This window comes from Otolemur garnettii, unplaced genomic scaffold (assembly GCF_000181295.1).
Source record: "Otolemur garnettii isolate 467f Iridium unplaced genomic scaffold, OtoGar3 scaffold00091, whole genome shotgun sequence".
Lineage (NCBI taxonomy): Eukaryota > Metazoa > Chordata > Mammalia > Primates > Galagidae > Otolemur > Otolemur garnettii.
The window spans coordinates 6,592,623-6,607,477 of NW_003852486.1; the positions used below are offsets into that span (position 1 = coordinate 6,592,623).

The 14,855-nt window shown below is 40.9% G+C and overlaps 1 protein-coding gene across 3 annotated transcripts in view; it reads right to left on the reverse strand.

Moving 5' to 3' along the window:
- Positions 1-4,888: 4,888 nt before the first annotated feature.
- The window catches only part of ZNF606 (zinc finger protein 606), a 33,689-nt gene continuing 23,722 nt past the window's right edge, over positions 4,889-14,855 (reverse strand). For 2 of the 3 annotated variants that reach the window (XM_012808555.2, XM_023516422.1), the window contains exon 6: positions 4,889-8,121. In XM_012808555.2, coding sequence (XP_012664009.1) covers positions 6,146-8,121 — 1,976 coding nt within the window. In that variant the 3' untranslated portion in view covers positions 4,889-6,145. The remainder of the gene's footprint in view (positions 8,122-14,855) is intronic. The other variant, XM_003795340.2, reaches the window with a different exon arrangement.

Below are 14,855 nucleotides of genomic sequence, written 5' to 3' on the forward strand. Positions count from 1 at the left end.
AACCCGCCACCTTAGGTGTATGTGGCTGGTGCCTTAGCCACTTGAGCCACAGGTGCTGAGCCAGACTGCAAGCTTTCAAAAAAAGAAATAAAATAAGTCTAGTTCACCCCCAAAATAAATGAGAAAGTACTAATTGATTTCTTGCTTCTAGTTCACTCCCAGTTTCTTGCCTGGCTAACTCCCTGGGAAATGAACTGGGAGGCACCAACTATCCCCAGACTGACCTTTAAACAATACCAGATGGAGAAAATACTGAGACTAAGATGTATGGGGGAAAGTATTGAAACTAAGATGTATATGGGGGAAAATATTAAAACAAAGATGTACGATGTATGGCTAACTAACTGCAAAATTCTGCTTCTGTATAATACTTGCTTCCTACCTACACAGATCCATCTGGACAGTCTGCATGCCAATTAGGATGCAGACCAAGACTTAAAACCCTGACCCCTTAAGCACTTGGGTCTGCACTCAGAAACCCCACATTGGGACACTGAGGCAGTCATCAGCCAGCTCTTCAACAAAAGGACTCCTTTTTAAATTTAACTTGTTTGGCAGTGTGGTCTTTGTGGAACTCCTGGGCACAACATTCTGTCTCAAAACACAAAACCGAAAGCAAACAACAACAAAAAACACAAAAAAGAAATTAAATAGAAAAAATCTTTAATTGCGAATTCAATTGGAAGTATCAATATGAACCTATGATATGTTTTCACTTTTAAAATGTCTCTACTTCTTTACATTGAAATAGTATTCTTGTTATTACAGCTGTTTCACAAACCACCTCATACTTACTGACATAAAAACTTTTTTTATACTGTTCAAAGATCCTAGGGGTCAAGATGTCAGAGTCAGCTCTCTTGGGTAACCCAGGGTGCTTTCCTCCTGTGTCTCACACCTGGCAGGACTGGGCTGGCCCCTCTAACATGAGGGTCTAAGAGTAGTTAGGATTTTACATGTCAACTGGCTTCACTCAGCACTTCTACAGAGAATCAGGAAGAATCTGCCTGCCCTTTTTGGACCAGGCCTCAGAAGTCACATACCTTTCTTCACTTCTGCCCCTATAAGGTGAAGCTTTTTCTTTTCTTTTCTTCTTCTCCTTTTTTTTTTTTTTTTGAGACAGAGTCTCACTTTATCACCCTTGGTAGAGTGCTGTAGTGTCACAACTCACAGCAACCTCCAACTCCTGGGCTTAGATGATTCTCTTGTCTCAGCCTGCTGAGTAGCTGGGACTACAGGTGCCCCCACAATGCCCGGCTATTTTTTTGTTGTTGTTGTTGCAGTTTTTTTGGCAGGGGCTGAGTTTGAACCTGCCACCTTTGGTATTTGGGGCTGGTGCCCTACTCACTGAGCCACAGGTGCCACCAAGGTTTGCTCACATTGGAGAGGAAGGAACAGACATCTTGTTTCTCAAGGAGAGGACTGTCAGGCTGGGCATGGTAGGTCAGTCCAATAATCCTAGCACTCTGGGAGGCTGATGTAGTGGATTGCCTGAGCTTACCAGTTTGAGACCAACCTGAGCCAGAGTGAGACCCCATCTTCAAAAATAGTTGGGTGTTGTGGTGGGCGCCTGTAGTCCCAGCTACTGGGGAGGCTAAGGCAAGAGAATGGCTTAAGCCCAAGAGTTTGAGGTTGCTGTGAGCTATGGTGCCAGGCCACTCTACCAAGGGTGGCAAAAAACAAAGTGAGACACTGTGTCAAAAACAAACAAACAAACAAACAGACAGACAAAAAGAAAAAGAAAAGAGAAGTGAGGAAGAAATAGCAAAGGGAGCCTAAGTGACAGCCAGAACGGCAGTGGGAAAACTGAGAGGTCCCCTGAAAACCAAGTGAAGAGCATGTTTCAAGGAATAAGTGACCTTGGCTAAAGGGCTGCTACTTATATCAAGGAAAAAACTAGGAATTGAACACTGGAGTTAGCATTGTGGTCACATGGCAGATATGTATTTGAAGTGGACTCAAGAATGGAGAAAATAGGTAAGAACTGACAACTCTTGAGAAGTTTTGCTAAAGTGAAGAAGAGAAGTGATGCACAAGCTAGAAGGGAATGTAGTGTCACAAATTATTATCATTTTTTGAGACAGTCTCACTATGTTGCCCTCTGTAGAGTGCTGTGGCATCACAGCTCACAGCAATCTCAAACTCCTGGCCTCAAGCAATTCTCTTGCCTCAGCCTCCAAAATAGCTGGGACTATAGGTGCTCACCACAATGCCTGGCTATTTTTTGTTGCACTTGTAATTACTGGTTAGCTGGCCTGGGCTGGGTTCAAACCCACCACCTTTGGTTTATGTGGCTGGCACCCTAACCTCAGTGCCACAGGAACCGAGACACACAAATTACTTTTGTCTCAGAACTATGTTTGCATGTTGATGGAAATCATCTCACAGAGAAAAACTAAGGCTAAAAGAGACGGGGCAGTCTCACTGGAGTGATGTCCTGGAGTTGTGGAGGGTAAGGGCTCTGGTGCAGGGGCCCAGCCAGCTCACATAAAGGTCCTGATAGAGGAGGGAGAGTGATGTTATGGAAGGCCTTTGCTGACTGCTTCTATTTTCTCATAGAAATTGGAAACAAAATCATCTGCTGGAACTTGGTATGAGAGAAGGTTCAGTCAGGATTGTTAGAGACTATACATTAGTCAACTAGCTCTGGAAGGGATGCTTGAAATGGTCTGGTGTAGGGGCTCAGGACCACAATGGGAGTGATTGGCTATGAGAAGGTAGTGAGCAAAACTATCAGCAGAGAAGTCAAAGGACAGTGAGTGGGACACTGGAAAATTATCTACAACTATGATGGGGATGGTCTTAGATGCAGTCAGGCAGGAGCTGACATCTTTTGAGATATGCAGATAAGCAGTAATAGTGGTGACTATCTAGTGACCCAAGCATTGCAATGGAGTTTTAGAGAGAATGGATAGGGAACAGTCTGAAAGCAGAGAATAAGAGAGGGAGAGAAAGCAGTCAGCCTTGGAAAGGAAATGATGTGCATAAGCAATAGAGTAAAGGACTTCTGCTGGGCTTGCTCTTATTCAGCCATCAGACAGAGCAAGCCCACCAAGTTCCAGAGCTAGGGAGGAGTGAAAAACAGGGGTCAAAAAAGGGCAATAAGGGCAATGAACTAAGCCATATACAGGTTATAATGAAATAGAGGAGACCTGGGAGCCCTGGGCATATCAGAACACTGAAATCAGTCTTGATAGTTTAGTGTCATATACGGCTGTGACAGGCAGTAGGGAAGAATCAGAATTCTGGAACTTTTGTTTTAAGCCACGGAGGCAGTTTTTATTTTTTAAATTTTATTTTACTTTTTGCAGTTTTTGGCTGGGGCTGGGTTTAAACCCACCACCTCCGGCATATGGGGCTGGTGCCTTACTCCTTTGAGCCACAGGTGCTGCCCCAGGAGGCAGTTTTAAAAATACTTCTTTTAAAACATAATAAGCTTGTAAATAAGGGTAAAAAATAAAACACTAGATGCTTATGGAATATTACATATGATTTTTTTTTTGAGACATAGTTCCACTTTATTACCCTCAGTAGAATGCCATCATCACTGCTCACAGTAACATCAAACTCTTGGGCTCAAGTGAACCTCTTGCCTCAGCATCCCAAGTAGCTCAGATTACAGGTGCTTGCCACAATGCTGGCTAGTTTTTCTGTTTTCTATCTTTAGGAAGGATGGGCTGGTCTGGAACTCTAGAGCTCAAGGGATCCTCCTATGAGCCACCATGCCTGGCTGGAATACTGCATATGATTTATGAAATCCTTTGGAATCCCTAAAACAGAGAATTTGGCTTCACTTTGGATCTGTATCATATTGGGAGTATGATTCTGGATAGACCATGCTGCTGTCAGTTACAGAGATAATATTGCTAACTCCATTCTATCCAAGGCTCTTTGCACAAATCATGTAAGAAACCCATCAATAACCTTATTTGCTTCTATACCATTTATTTGGTGACCACCCATGGCATCAGGCCCTCAAAGGTAATAAAGGTAATAATACCTAAGTATGTGACAGTGAACACAGCCTCCCTATGACACTAGTAGGCCATCATTTCTCAACCAGTGGGGACTCATGGATTCCTCAGAACTGGAAGAACCTTATGGACTTCAGATTTCTGTTCAACACCCTTATAGCTGGTCCATGAAAAATCTGTGGCCCATATTTAAAGCCCTGCTTTAGGGAAATACAGGAAGTATGTATGAACTGGGCAGAAGCCACCTGAGTTCTCTCATCCATCTCACCCTTTCCCCCCTAAAAATACTCAAAGACTTCCTCACTCTGAGTGGAGTAGCTCACTCACTTGTCTTCTCCTCTGTCCTACCAAGCAATCTTTCATCTGAAGAAGATAAAGAAAAATTAAATATATTGTCTTCAAGGGAGACAAAATCTCCTCCTGGAACTTGGTATGAGAGAAGGTTCAGTCAGGATTGTTAGAATCTATACATTAGTCAACTAGCTCTGGAAGGGATGCTTGAAATGGACTGGTGTAGGGGCTCAGGACCACAATGGGAGTGATTGGCTATGAGAAGGTAGTGAGCAAAACTATCAGCAGAGAAGTCAAAGGACAGTGAGTGGGACACTGGAAAATTATCTACAATTATGATGGGGATGGTCTTAGATGCAGTCAGGCAGGGGCTGACTTGAGAAATGGTGCTCCAACACACAGTGGTATCTGTGTAAATGAATGAACACCCCTGCCCTCTGCTTTGTGAGGGGCTTGCTCAGACCTCCACTGAGTCCTCCATGCCCTACTGCCCTGTAATACTCAGGTTTGTGGACAGTGAAATTCTAAGGAACTCAGGTCCCAGAAAATGCAGTGATTCTAAATGAACAAAGACTTCATATTACAAAAGGACCTCAACTCTTGTGTTATCAGAAATTCATTAGGACAGAGCCAACCAGGTAACTTAATTTCTCATTGTTTAGGAGTTTCTTTTTATTATCAAACCATACTATAAAAACACTGAACAAAAGGAAAAAAATTAGGAAAAAAATCCCAGGAGAAGCAGCACATGACAGTGGTTAAAACCATGAACTCAGGAGCTAAACAATCTCAGCTCCACTCCTTACTAGCTTCGGTCCTTGACCAAGTTTCTCAACACCTCTGCTTCAGTTTCCCCATTATAAAACTGGGATAATAATAGTGGCTATCACAGAGAGTTAAGGGGATTGAACAAGTTAATACCCAGAAAGCATTTAAACAAAGCCTAGCACATGATGAGTACTATATGAATTTGTGAAACCTTAAAAAAAATTAACTGGGTTAACTTCTCTATAGATCTTTCAGATCCTTATCCATATATCTTTTTTTTGAAGATGTTACAGCAACATGTATATACAATTATGTGTTCTTTTATTCCTTCATGTAATGTGTACTGATGCAGTGTCCATAATTATAATTTATAATAATTGCCTAAAACAAATTACAAACTAATTGCCCAACAATGCAGTGAATAAACAACAAACACTGACACACTGGATTATTAAGTATCATCTTTTGTTCCAAAACCAGTCTCATACCTATAGGTGATAACTTTTCCACCATTAGTAATCTCACTTACTAACCTGTTCTAAGGTTAATCTTGATCAACAGTAAATATACATTCAATACTATTTTTATTTTAAATTCAGATTTAGTAATTCATATCCTATTCCTTAAAGGGCACCTACATTCTTCTCTTATAATAGCAAACTCTATAGTTATACACAAAATGTTACCGTGTAACTTTCCATCCAATACTCCAGCTTGATGCAAAACAGTGTATTTTCAGTCAATACACTTTTCTCAGTGTAAAGGTTTTTTCCTTAACAATTCATACTGATCTCCAAGTAAGTGAAAGCCCTTGCTAAAAGATGTCTCATTCCCCACAGTCACGTTCCTTAAGTATGAATTCCTAGTGGACCATGAGGGGAGTTTAGGGTTTTCTTCACTGTCACTATTTGATATAGAATAAGGGCTACATGAATGCTGAAAACTTTTCCCTATTCCTTTCACTCATAGGGTATCTTCTAAGATATATTCTATTAAATAATAATGGGAGAAGTCTCACTGAACTCTCAATGAAAAATTTCCCCTCTTCATTACTGTTACATGGATTTCTTTCCAATGTATGATCAAATGTACAATGGAAGAAAAACCTCTCATCAATTCAGTTTCTCTTCATTGTGATTTCTCTGGTGTTGAAGTAGGGCTGAATGACCACTAAAGGCTTTTCCACATTCACTGCATATAAAGCGTTTCTCTCCACTATGCATTCTCTGATGAATAATAAGAGAAGAATTCTTACAGAAAGCTTTCTCACAATGATTACATTTGTAGGGCTTTTCTCCAGTATGGTTTCTCAGGTGTACAATAAGAGAGGAACTCTCATTAAATGCTTTCCCACATTCATTACACCTGTATGGTTTCTCTCCAGTATGAGTTCTCCGGTGAGCAATAAGGTGAGAGCTACAGTTAAAGGACCTTTCACATTGATTACACTTATAGGGTTTCTCACCAGTGTGAATTCTCCGATGAGCAACAAGATGACAGCTCTGACTGAAGGATTTTCCACATTTATTGCATTCATAGGGTTTTTCTCCAGTATGAGTCCTTTGATGCCTAACAAGGTGAGCCATCTGGCTGCAGGATTTTCCACATTTATTACATTCATAGGGCTTAATTCCAGAATGAATTATTTCATGTTTAGTGAGGGCTGAGCGTTCTCTGAATGCTTTGCCACATTCCTGACAGTTATAGGGTTTCTCCCCTGTGTGAGTTCTCTGATGAGCAATAAGATGGGAGCTCCAGCTGAAGGATTTTCCACATTCAGTACATTTATATGGTTTTGCTCCAGAGTGAGTTCGTTCATGTTTACTAAGGGCCGAGTAATCTCTAAAAGATTTTTCACATTCATCACATTTAAAGGGCTTCTCTCCAGTATGCATTCTCATATGGGCAATAAGATGAGAGCTCCAGCTGAAAGATTTCCCACATTCAGTACATTCAAAGGGTTTCTCTCCAGTATGAGTTCTCTGATGTCCAATAAGATGGGAGTTCCAGTTGAAAGATTTCCCACATTCATTACACACATAAGGTTTTTCTCCTGTATGAATTCTCTTATGAACAATAAGATGAGAATTCCAGCTGAACGCTTTTCCACACTTATTACATTCATATGGTTTTATTCCAGTGTGAGTCCGTTCATGTTTAGTAAGGGCCGAACGATTCCTAAAAACTTTTCCACATTTGTCACATTCATAGGGTTTCTCTCCAGTATGAGTCTTCTTATGTTGAATAAGATAAGAGCTCCAGATGAAAGATGTACCACATTCATTATATTCATAGGGTTTCTCTGCAGTGTAAGCACTTGCATGTTGAGTAAGGAATGAGTCATACCCAAAGACTTTATCCCATTCATTGTATTTATATGCTTTCTCTACAGTGCCAATTTTCTGGTGTTCCATAAAGGAAGAGAAATAAAAGATATTTTCATATTCTTTGTAATCATACTGGTTTTCTCCAATATGAAGTCTTGGGTGTTCATTAAATGATGGGCTCTGGTTAAAGATCTGATGGCATTCCTTATATTGATAGAGTTTTTCTCCTGTATGCATTCCTTTATGATCACCAAAATGTATTATATGATTGAAAGATTTAACAGCATCAGTACATTTGAAAAGATTACCTCCAGTTTGCATTCTTGCAGGGTGAACAGGCTGAATGGACTGGTAGAAGACTTTGTCATAATCATTTTCACAGGTAATCTTATCTGTATACATTATGGCTGAGTTACATCTCCAACTTTCAGCATGTGTATCAGGCTTATAGAAATGTTCGATTTGAGAAACTCTGTGAGATGGAATAAAGTTTAAGTTCTGGCTACATTCTGCCCCGAGTTCAGAGAATTCAGAGCTTCTTTGAGATAGTACTTGCTTTTGCATGAAGACCATTTGTCTCATAGCTGTACTCTGGTTCATATGGTACATTTCTAACTGGTCTTTACATCCCAAAACTTCTATCTTGGAAATCCAAGGATCATCCCATATGTATCTTTCCAACTTCATGCCAGGGGATTGTTCTTCCTCAAAAATGGTCTGTGTTGGGATCAATGCTTTGCTTTCAATATTTCTCATCCATTCTGAAATAGACAGAAAAAAGCTGTGAAAGCATATACCTTAGAATAGAGAGAGAATGGTAAGATATATTGTCTATATTAACAAATAGGCAAGTATGAGTTTCTTCTCAAACACAGACTTAGAACACAATAAAAAATCATAATCTGGAAGTAAATAGTAGAAAGTGAACATTAGTCAAACAAAATACAAAGTATGTGCTGAAAACTACAAGATCATTTAAAAGCACTTTGCTATGAAGAGAAAGATGAGAATAAGGATGTGTAGGAAAAAGTTAACTCTACAAACCTGAGTGGCTCAAAACTTACACATTTTCAAGATAGGCTGTTTGTCCATTGGCCATTGGCCAACCTCTGGGAACTAAGATCTTGAATGTTCTAATTAGAGTGTTTCACATGCTCAAGGTATTGAAGTACATTGTGCCAATTTCTCTAGATGTTTTGAACAAACAATGCCATTTAGAGTGAATACCTGCTTTTCCTCTGGAAACCCTGGAGTTTTAGTGATTGCCATCAGTCACACAGGCATTGTGTGCCTAGATGACCAACTTTTGGATTTCTAGGCTCAAGCAAGTTTCCTAGTCGGCAAGATTTCACACATGTTGTCACAGCTCCTTGGTGAAGGAATTAAATGTGTTCAGTGTACCTCCTCTGGGAAAGGACCACTGGACTAACTCCATCATTTTTTCCCTTTACTGATGTTGCTGTGTATTCTTTCACAGGAATTAACAATAGTTCTTAGTGTTATGATTTTTTGGTCCTGAATCCTTCTGGTGAACCACTGGGCCTCAGGGTGGTCTTGAGGATCCCTGACAAAAAGGACACAGTGAATATCATTAAGGTTAAAAAAAAAGAAGAAAGAAATAATAAAGCCTTTTGGATTAACAAAAGGTAGATGAGCATGCAGGCCCTTAGCAAATAATGTCTGAATTACTACATTGTGGCTGGGGGTGGTGGCTTACACTTGTAATCCTAACACTTTGGGAGGCTGAGGCGAGAGAACTGCCTGAGTCCAGGAGTTCAAGGCCAGTGAGACCCCATCTTTACAAAAATAGAAAAATTAGCCTGGAGTGGTGGCCCATGCCTATAGTTCTAGTGGCTTAAAAGGCTGAAGCAGCAGGATAACTTGAGCCCAGTAGTTTCAGGTTGCTGTGAGCTATGATGACAACACTGTACTCCAGATTGGGAGACAAAAAATAAAAAAATTAGATTATGTTCTAATTCACTTTTGTGTTGTGTCCTTCCTGCTCCTTTATCTTGAAATATGCCAAAAAGAAAAAAAAAAGGTGGGGTTAAGAAAGAGTATCACCAAGGAAGCCTTCAAGCCAGGATGTTGCTGATGATGAAGCACTATCACATTATTTCCTATTCTGGAATCCACTTAATCACACAAGATTTGCCGGCCCAAAAGGCATATATCCTCAAGGTTCAAGGATACCCCTGAAGTTACAATCCTTCTAACTACATCAGAATCATTTTTAGAGCAATAAAACAAAAGCTGGACTAGAAAGACAGCATAGTGTAATGAAGCAGACACAGGAATTAAGTCTGACAATCTGTATTTAAATACTGGCTCTGCCACTACCCTTAAAGGACTTTTCTGATAATTAATGAATGAGACTGTGAATCCAGCCAAATGCCTGGGAAGTTCAATATACAGGAACCACTTATTATCACATCTGTCCTTCAGTAATCAAAGCAGTCTATATTAGTTTCCTTCTCTGTTGCCACAAATTTCCACACACTTAGAAACTTAAAATAATACAAATATATTATCTTATGGTTCTGGAAGTCAGAAGTCCAAAGTAGTTTTCATGGGCTAGAATGGTTACCAGCAGGGTTCTGCTTCTTTCAGAAGCTTTCATGAGGAATCTGTACCTTTTCCTTTTCCAGCTTCTAGAACAGGGGTCCTCAAACTTTTTAAACAGGGGGCCAATTCACTGTCCCTCAGACCATTGGAGGGCCAGACTGTAGGGCCCCGGGATGAGCTGGCTGCTAAGCAGGACAGGCAGCGGCGGCAAAAACACCTGGCGGGCCAGATAAATGTCCTAGGCGGGCTGCATGTAGCCTGTGGGCCGTAGTTTGAGGATGCCTGTTCTAGAACTTGCCTGCATTCCTTGGTTGATAGATCCTTTTTCCATCTTCAGTGCACAACACTCCAATCTTTGCTCCTGGCATTACATCTTGCTGTGTCTCTCATAACCTTCACTTACAAGGATCTAGTGATTACATTTAGAATTTACCCAGATAATCCAGTATAATTTCCCTATCTCAAAATTCTTAGTTCATTCATATCTGAAAAGCCCCTTCTGCCATATAAGGTTATTTTATTCACAAATTAAGGAGATCAAGATGCAGACATCTTGGGTGAGGGGATTTGTCATTTAGCCTGCCACAGGACCTAAAGCCCCAGGTCTCAAAAGGACCTAGACCCTCGTCTTCTTTCTCTAGGTTTTTCTTCTCTTTCATCACAATATACCATTTCCCCCTTTTACCACCTAATATCATTATAATAGAGGCTCTGCTCTGCTCAAGAACTGATATTTATTAACAATTCCAAGCTTAGCTCTCAGAAGGTAGTGAATGATCTACATATAGCTTTTAAATCTTTCCAGTAGAGACTTTTAAAAATAGAGGCTGACCAATTCTCTGACCACATGAAAGACTGAATAAACAATTCTTTTTCTTTTTTTTTGAGGCAGAGTCTCACTATATCACCCTCAGTAGAGTGCCATGGCATCACAGCTCACAGCAACCTCAAATTCTTGGGCTTAAGCAATTCTCTGGCCTCAACCTGCCAAGTAGCTGGGACTACAGGTGCCCGCCACAATGCTGGCCTATGTTTTGATTGCAGTTGTCACTGTTGTTTAGCTGGCCTGGGCCGGGCTCAAACCGGCCAGCCTTGTTGTATGTGGCCAGTGCCCTATTCATTGCACTATGGGCACCATGAATAAACAATTTTTGTCTAACTTTTATACTTACTCAATACTCATGGCCTACTGAGTGTCTGCATCAGATAAAGCAAGGAAATATAGTATCTTCCTCTTGGAAGTTAGAATCTATGTGATGAAAGCACATAGCAAACAATGAAAAATACACATGAAATATCACTGAGAGAATGGGATTGTGTGTGCTAAGTGAGAAGAAAGTCAGAAGAGAAGGTCAGCACAAACAGAAGCAATCAAGGAAGGTTCACATAAAAGAAACAACATTCAAGCATGGTTCAGATACAGAAGGCTAGTTCAGCATCAGCAAAAGGCACGCATGATGTGACCAACATGTAAGGAGAATAATAAGGATGGCAGTTGTATAAACTTTAGGAGAAATTAGAAAAATAATAGATAAAAATTAGAAGGTCTTAAAATCTGGTTGCTTTGTTTGTTAAAAGGCACTGTTGGTTTACAGATAGGAACCCCATAATGAAAGATTTCAGGGAGGTGAATCTAGAAATAACAACTGAGGTGGCAAATAACAAGTCAGTATTTCCTCATCAATCTGAGCTGGAATTTCATCAGAATGGGGCTACACCAAGGGTGATGGCGGAAGCTGAAGGAGATCATTTACATTTCAGAGGAAGAAAATCTCAGTAATTAGATGAGAGATTAATTCTTAGGAAATAGCAAGAAGTCAAGATGATTTCTCAATCTCCAGTTTAGGTGATTTGCAAAAGGCTAGCACCAACAATATACCCACCTCAGGAAGATGGGGAAACATCTAGAAAGAAGACGAGAGATTCCTGTTCTATCTACTGAAATCAAGGAGACAGCTAAGATGCTTTATAACATGGCTTCTGAAGTGTGAGGATGGAAGTGGTAGAACTAAAGGCTCAGGATGGCAACTAAGAATAGGCAGCACCAACAATAGGAGAATTAAAGATACTAGAGTTCATGAGTTCTTAGAGCAAGGTTTCCAACCTGCATTGAGAGCAACTGGTAAGACTCTCCACAAAAATTCCCTTCATTAGGAGTGGGTGGGAGACGTCCAACTCAGGACCTCCAGAAAAGGCTGTGGCATATTGTTGTTAAAAATAATCAGGCAAAGACAATGTGTAGAGCAGGGATCCTCAAACTTTTAAAACAGGGGGCAGTTCACTGTCCCTCAGACAGTTGGAGGGCCGGACTGCGGGTCCCGGGACAGTTGGCTGCTAAGCAGGACAGGCAGCAGCAGCAAAAACACCTGGTGGGCTGGATAAATGTCCTTGGCAGGCCGCATGTGGCCCATGGGCCATAGTGTAAAGTATTCCACTTTGGGAAAAGTAATGCTTAACTACAACTTCCTTTATGCTTGTAGTTGCATAGGATGGACCTGCCTGGTGAGTCCCCGGAAGACCCCACTGGAAAGGCTTGTCTCTATTTTGCCTGTAAGTTTATAATAAATATCACTAAAAGTGATTACCTGTGGCAGAATGCCAGTGTAAATGGCAAAGTAAGGACATCTAAAATTTTATCACTGCATAAAAGCAACTAAATAACTGGCAAAAACTGTCACTATTGGCTCGGCGCCTATGGCTCAAGCAGTTAAGGGACCAGACACACACACCTGAGTTGGCGGGTTTGAATTCAGCCCGGGCCCACCAAACAACAATGATGGCTAAAACAAAACATAGCCAGGCATTGTGGAGGGCGCCTGTAGTCCCAGCTACTTGGGAGGCAGAGACAGCAGACGCTTGAACCCAGGAGTTGGAGGTTGCTGTAAGCTGTGATGCCACAGCACTCTACCCAGGGCGACAGTTTGAGGCTCTGTCTCAAAAACAAAAAAAAAGAAAAGAAAAATAATTGCATTTCAATAAGAACAGTGAGATTTGGCCAGGTGCGGTGGCTCACGTCTCTAATCCTAGCACTCTGGTGGCTGAGGTGGGTGGATTGCCTGAGCTCACAGGTTCGAGACCAGCCTAGACCAGGTTCGAACCAGAGTGAGACCTCATCTCTAAAAATAGCTGGGTGTTGTGGCAGGTGCCCATAGTGCCAGCTACTTGAGAGGCTAAGGCAAGAGAATCGCTTAAGCCCAAAAGTCTGAGGTTGCTGTGAGCTATGATGCCACAGCATTCTACCAAGGGCAACAAAGTGTCTTCAAAATAAAAAGTGAGCTTTGTAGCATTTTAACTAGTCCCATCTTAGTCGCATCCCTGGCTCCCCAGATCAGTAGTAGCCTTGGAAAATAACAGCCCCCACTTCTGTTATTGGAGTAAGCAGAATAAACCTGGAGCTTTCTTAAAACTTTATTCCCAGGGCGGCGCCTATGGCTCCGTGGGCAGGTTGCCGGCTCCATATACCAAGTATGGTGGGTTCAAACCTGGGCCCGGTCGAATTGCAACAAAAAAATAGCTGAGTGTTGTGGCAGGCACCTGTAGTCCCAGCTACTTGGGAGGCTGAGATAAGAGAATTGCTTAGGCCTAGGAGTTAGAGTAAGCAGTGTGATGTCAAAACACTCTACCGAGGGCAATAAAGTGAAACTGTCTCTACAAAAAAAAAAGAAAAAAAGAAACCCAAAAAACTTCATTCCCAGAAGACAGTCATTACTGGACCTGTCTGGTGAGTCCCTGAAAGACCCCACTGGGAAGGCTTGTCTCTATTTTGCCTGACAGGAAACTCAAATAGTGGTACTTTTCAACATGACACCACTGCCTGAGGTGATGGCATACAGGTGGGTCCAACAACACACTAAAAAGATGAAAAGGAAAAGCCGAGGAGTGAGATATCCATAAGGACTTTGAAAAGCTCCAACTTAGAAAGCCATGGGTGTATTACATTTTCATAATTCAACTATCAATAGCTAAAACAAAGAGAGAATCCTGAAGGAAAGAAAAAAGCAGCAACTCATATACAAGGGGTTCTTGCTAAGATTAATAGTTTCTCATGAAAAAACATGGAATCCACAAGGGAAAAAAACAAAAAACTTGAACCAAGAATTCTATATCTAGAAAAATTATCCTTTAAAAATGAAGGAGATCTCTCCTGAAGTGGTAGGTCCCTGTGGGGCAGGGGTGGGGAATGAAGGAGAAATTGTGGGACTCTTAGATGAAACCCAATAGAGTTTGTTGCTAGCAAATCTGCCCTACAGGAAATGCTAAAGGGAATCCCTAAAGCTGAAATGAAAGAACACAGTAAATAGTAACTCAAAATAAAAATAAATAAAAGTAAATACATAGGTAACCATAACAAGATAGTATAAATATACCTTTGGTTTTTAACTCCATTTCCCCCATGATTTAAAAGACGACTACAAATGGCTGGGTGTGGTGGCTCATGTCTATAATTCTACCATTCTAGGTGGCCAAGGAGGGTGGATCACTTGAACTCAGAAATTTGAGACCAGCCTGAGGAATAGCTGAGCAAGAGTGAGACCCTGTCTCTAAAATGAGCTGGGTATTGTGGTAGGCACCTGTAGTTTTCAGCTACTGGGGAGGCTGAGGCAAGAGGATCTCTCTCTTTTTTTTTTGGAAGAAGATCTCTTGAGCCCATTGGTTTGAGGCTGCTGTCAGCTATGACGCCATGGCACTCTACCAAGGGTAATAAAGTGAGACTCTGTCTTAAAACATAAATAAACAAATAAATAATATAAATGAATAAATAAAAGACAACTACATAAAGTAATAATTATAAATTTATGTTGATGAACACGCAACATTTGAAGATGTAATTAATGTCAGTAACAGCATAAAAGGAAGAGAACATAGCTAAATATAAGAAAAGTTTTGGTATACTACCAAAAGTAAATTAAATTGGTATTAATCCAAATGA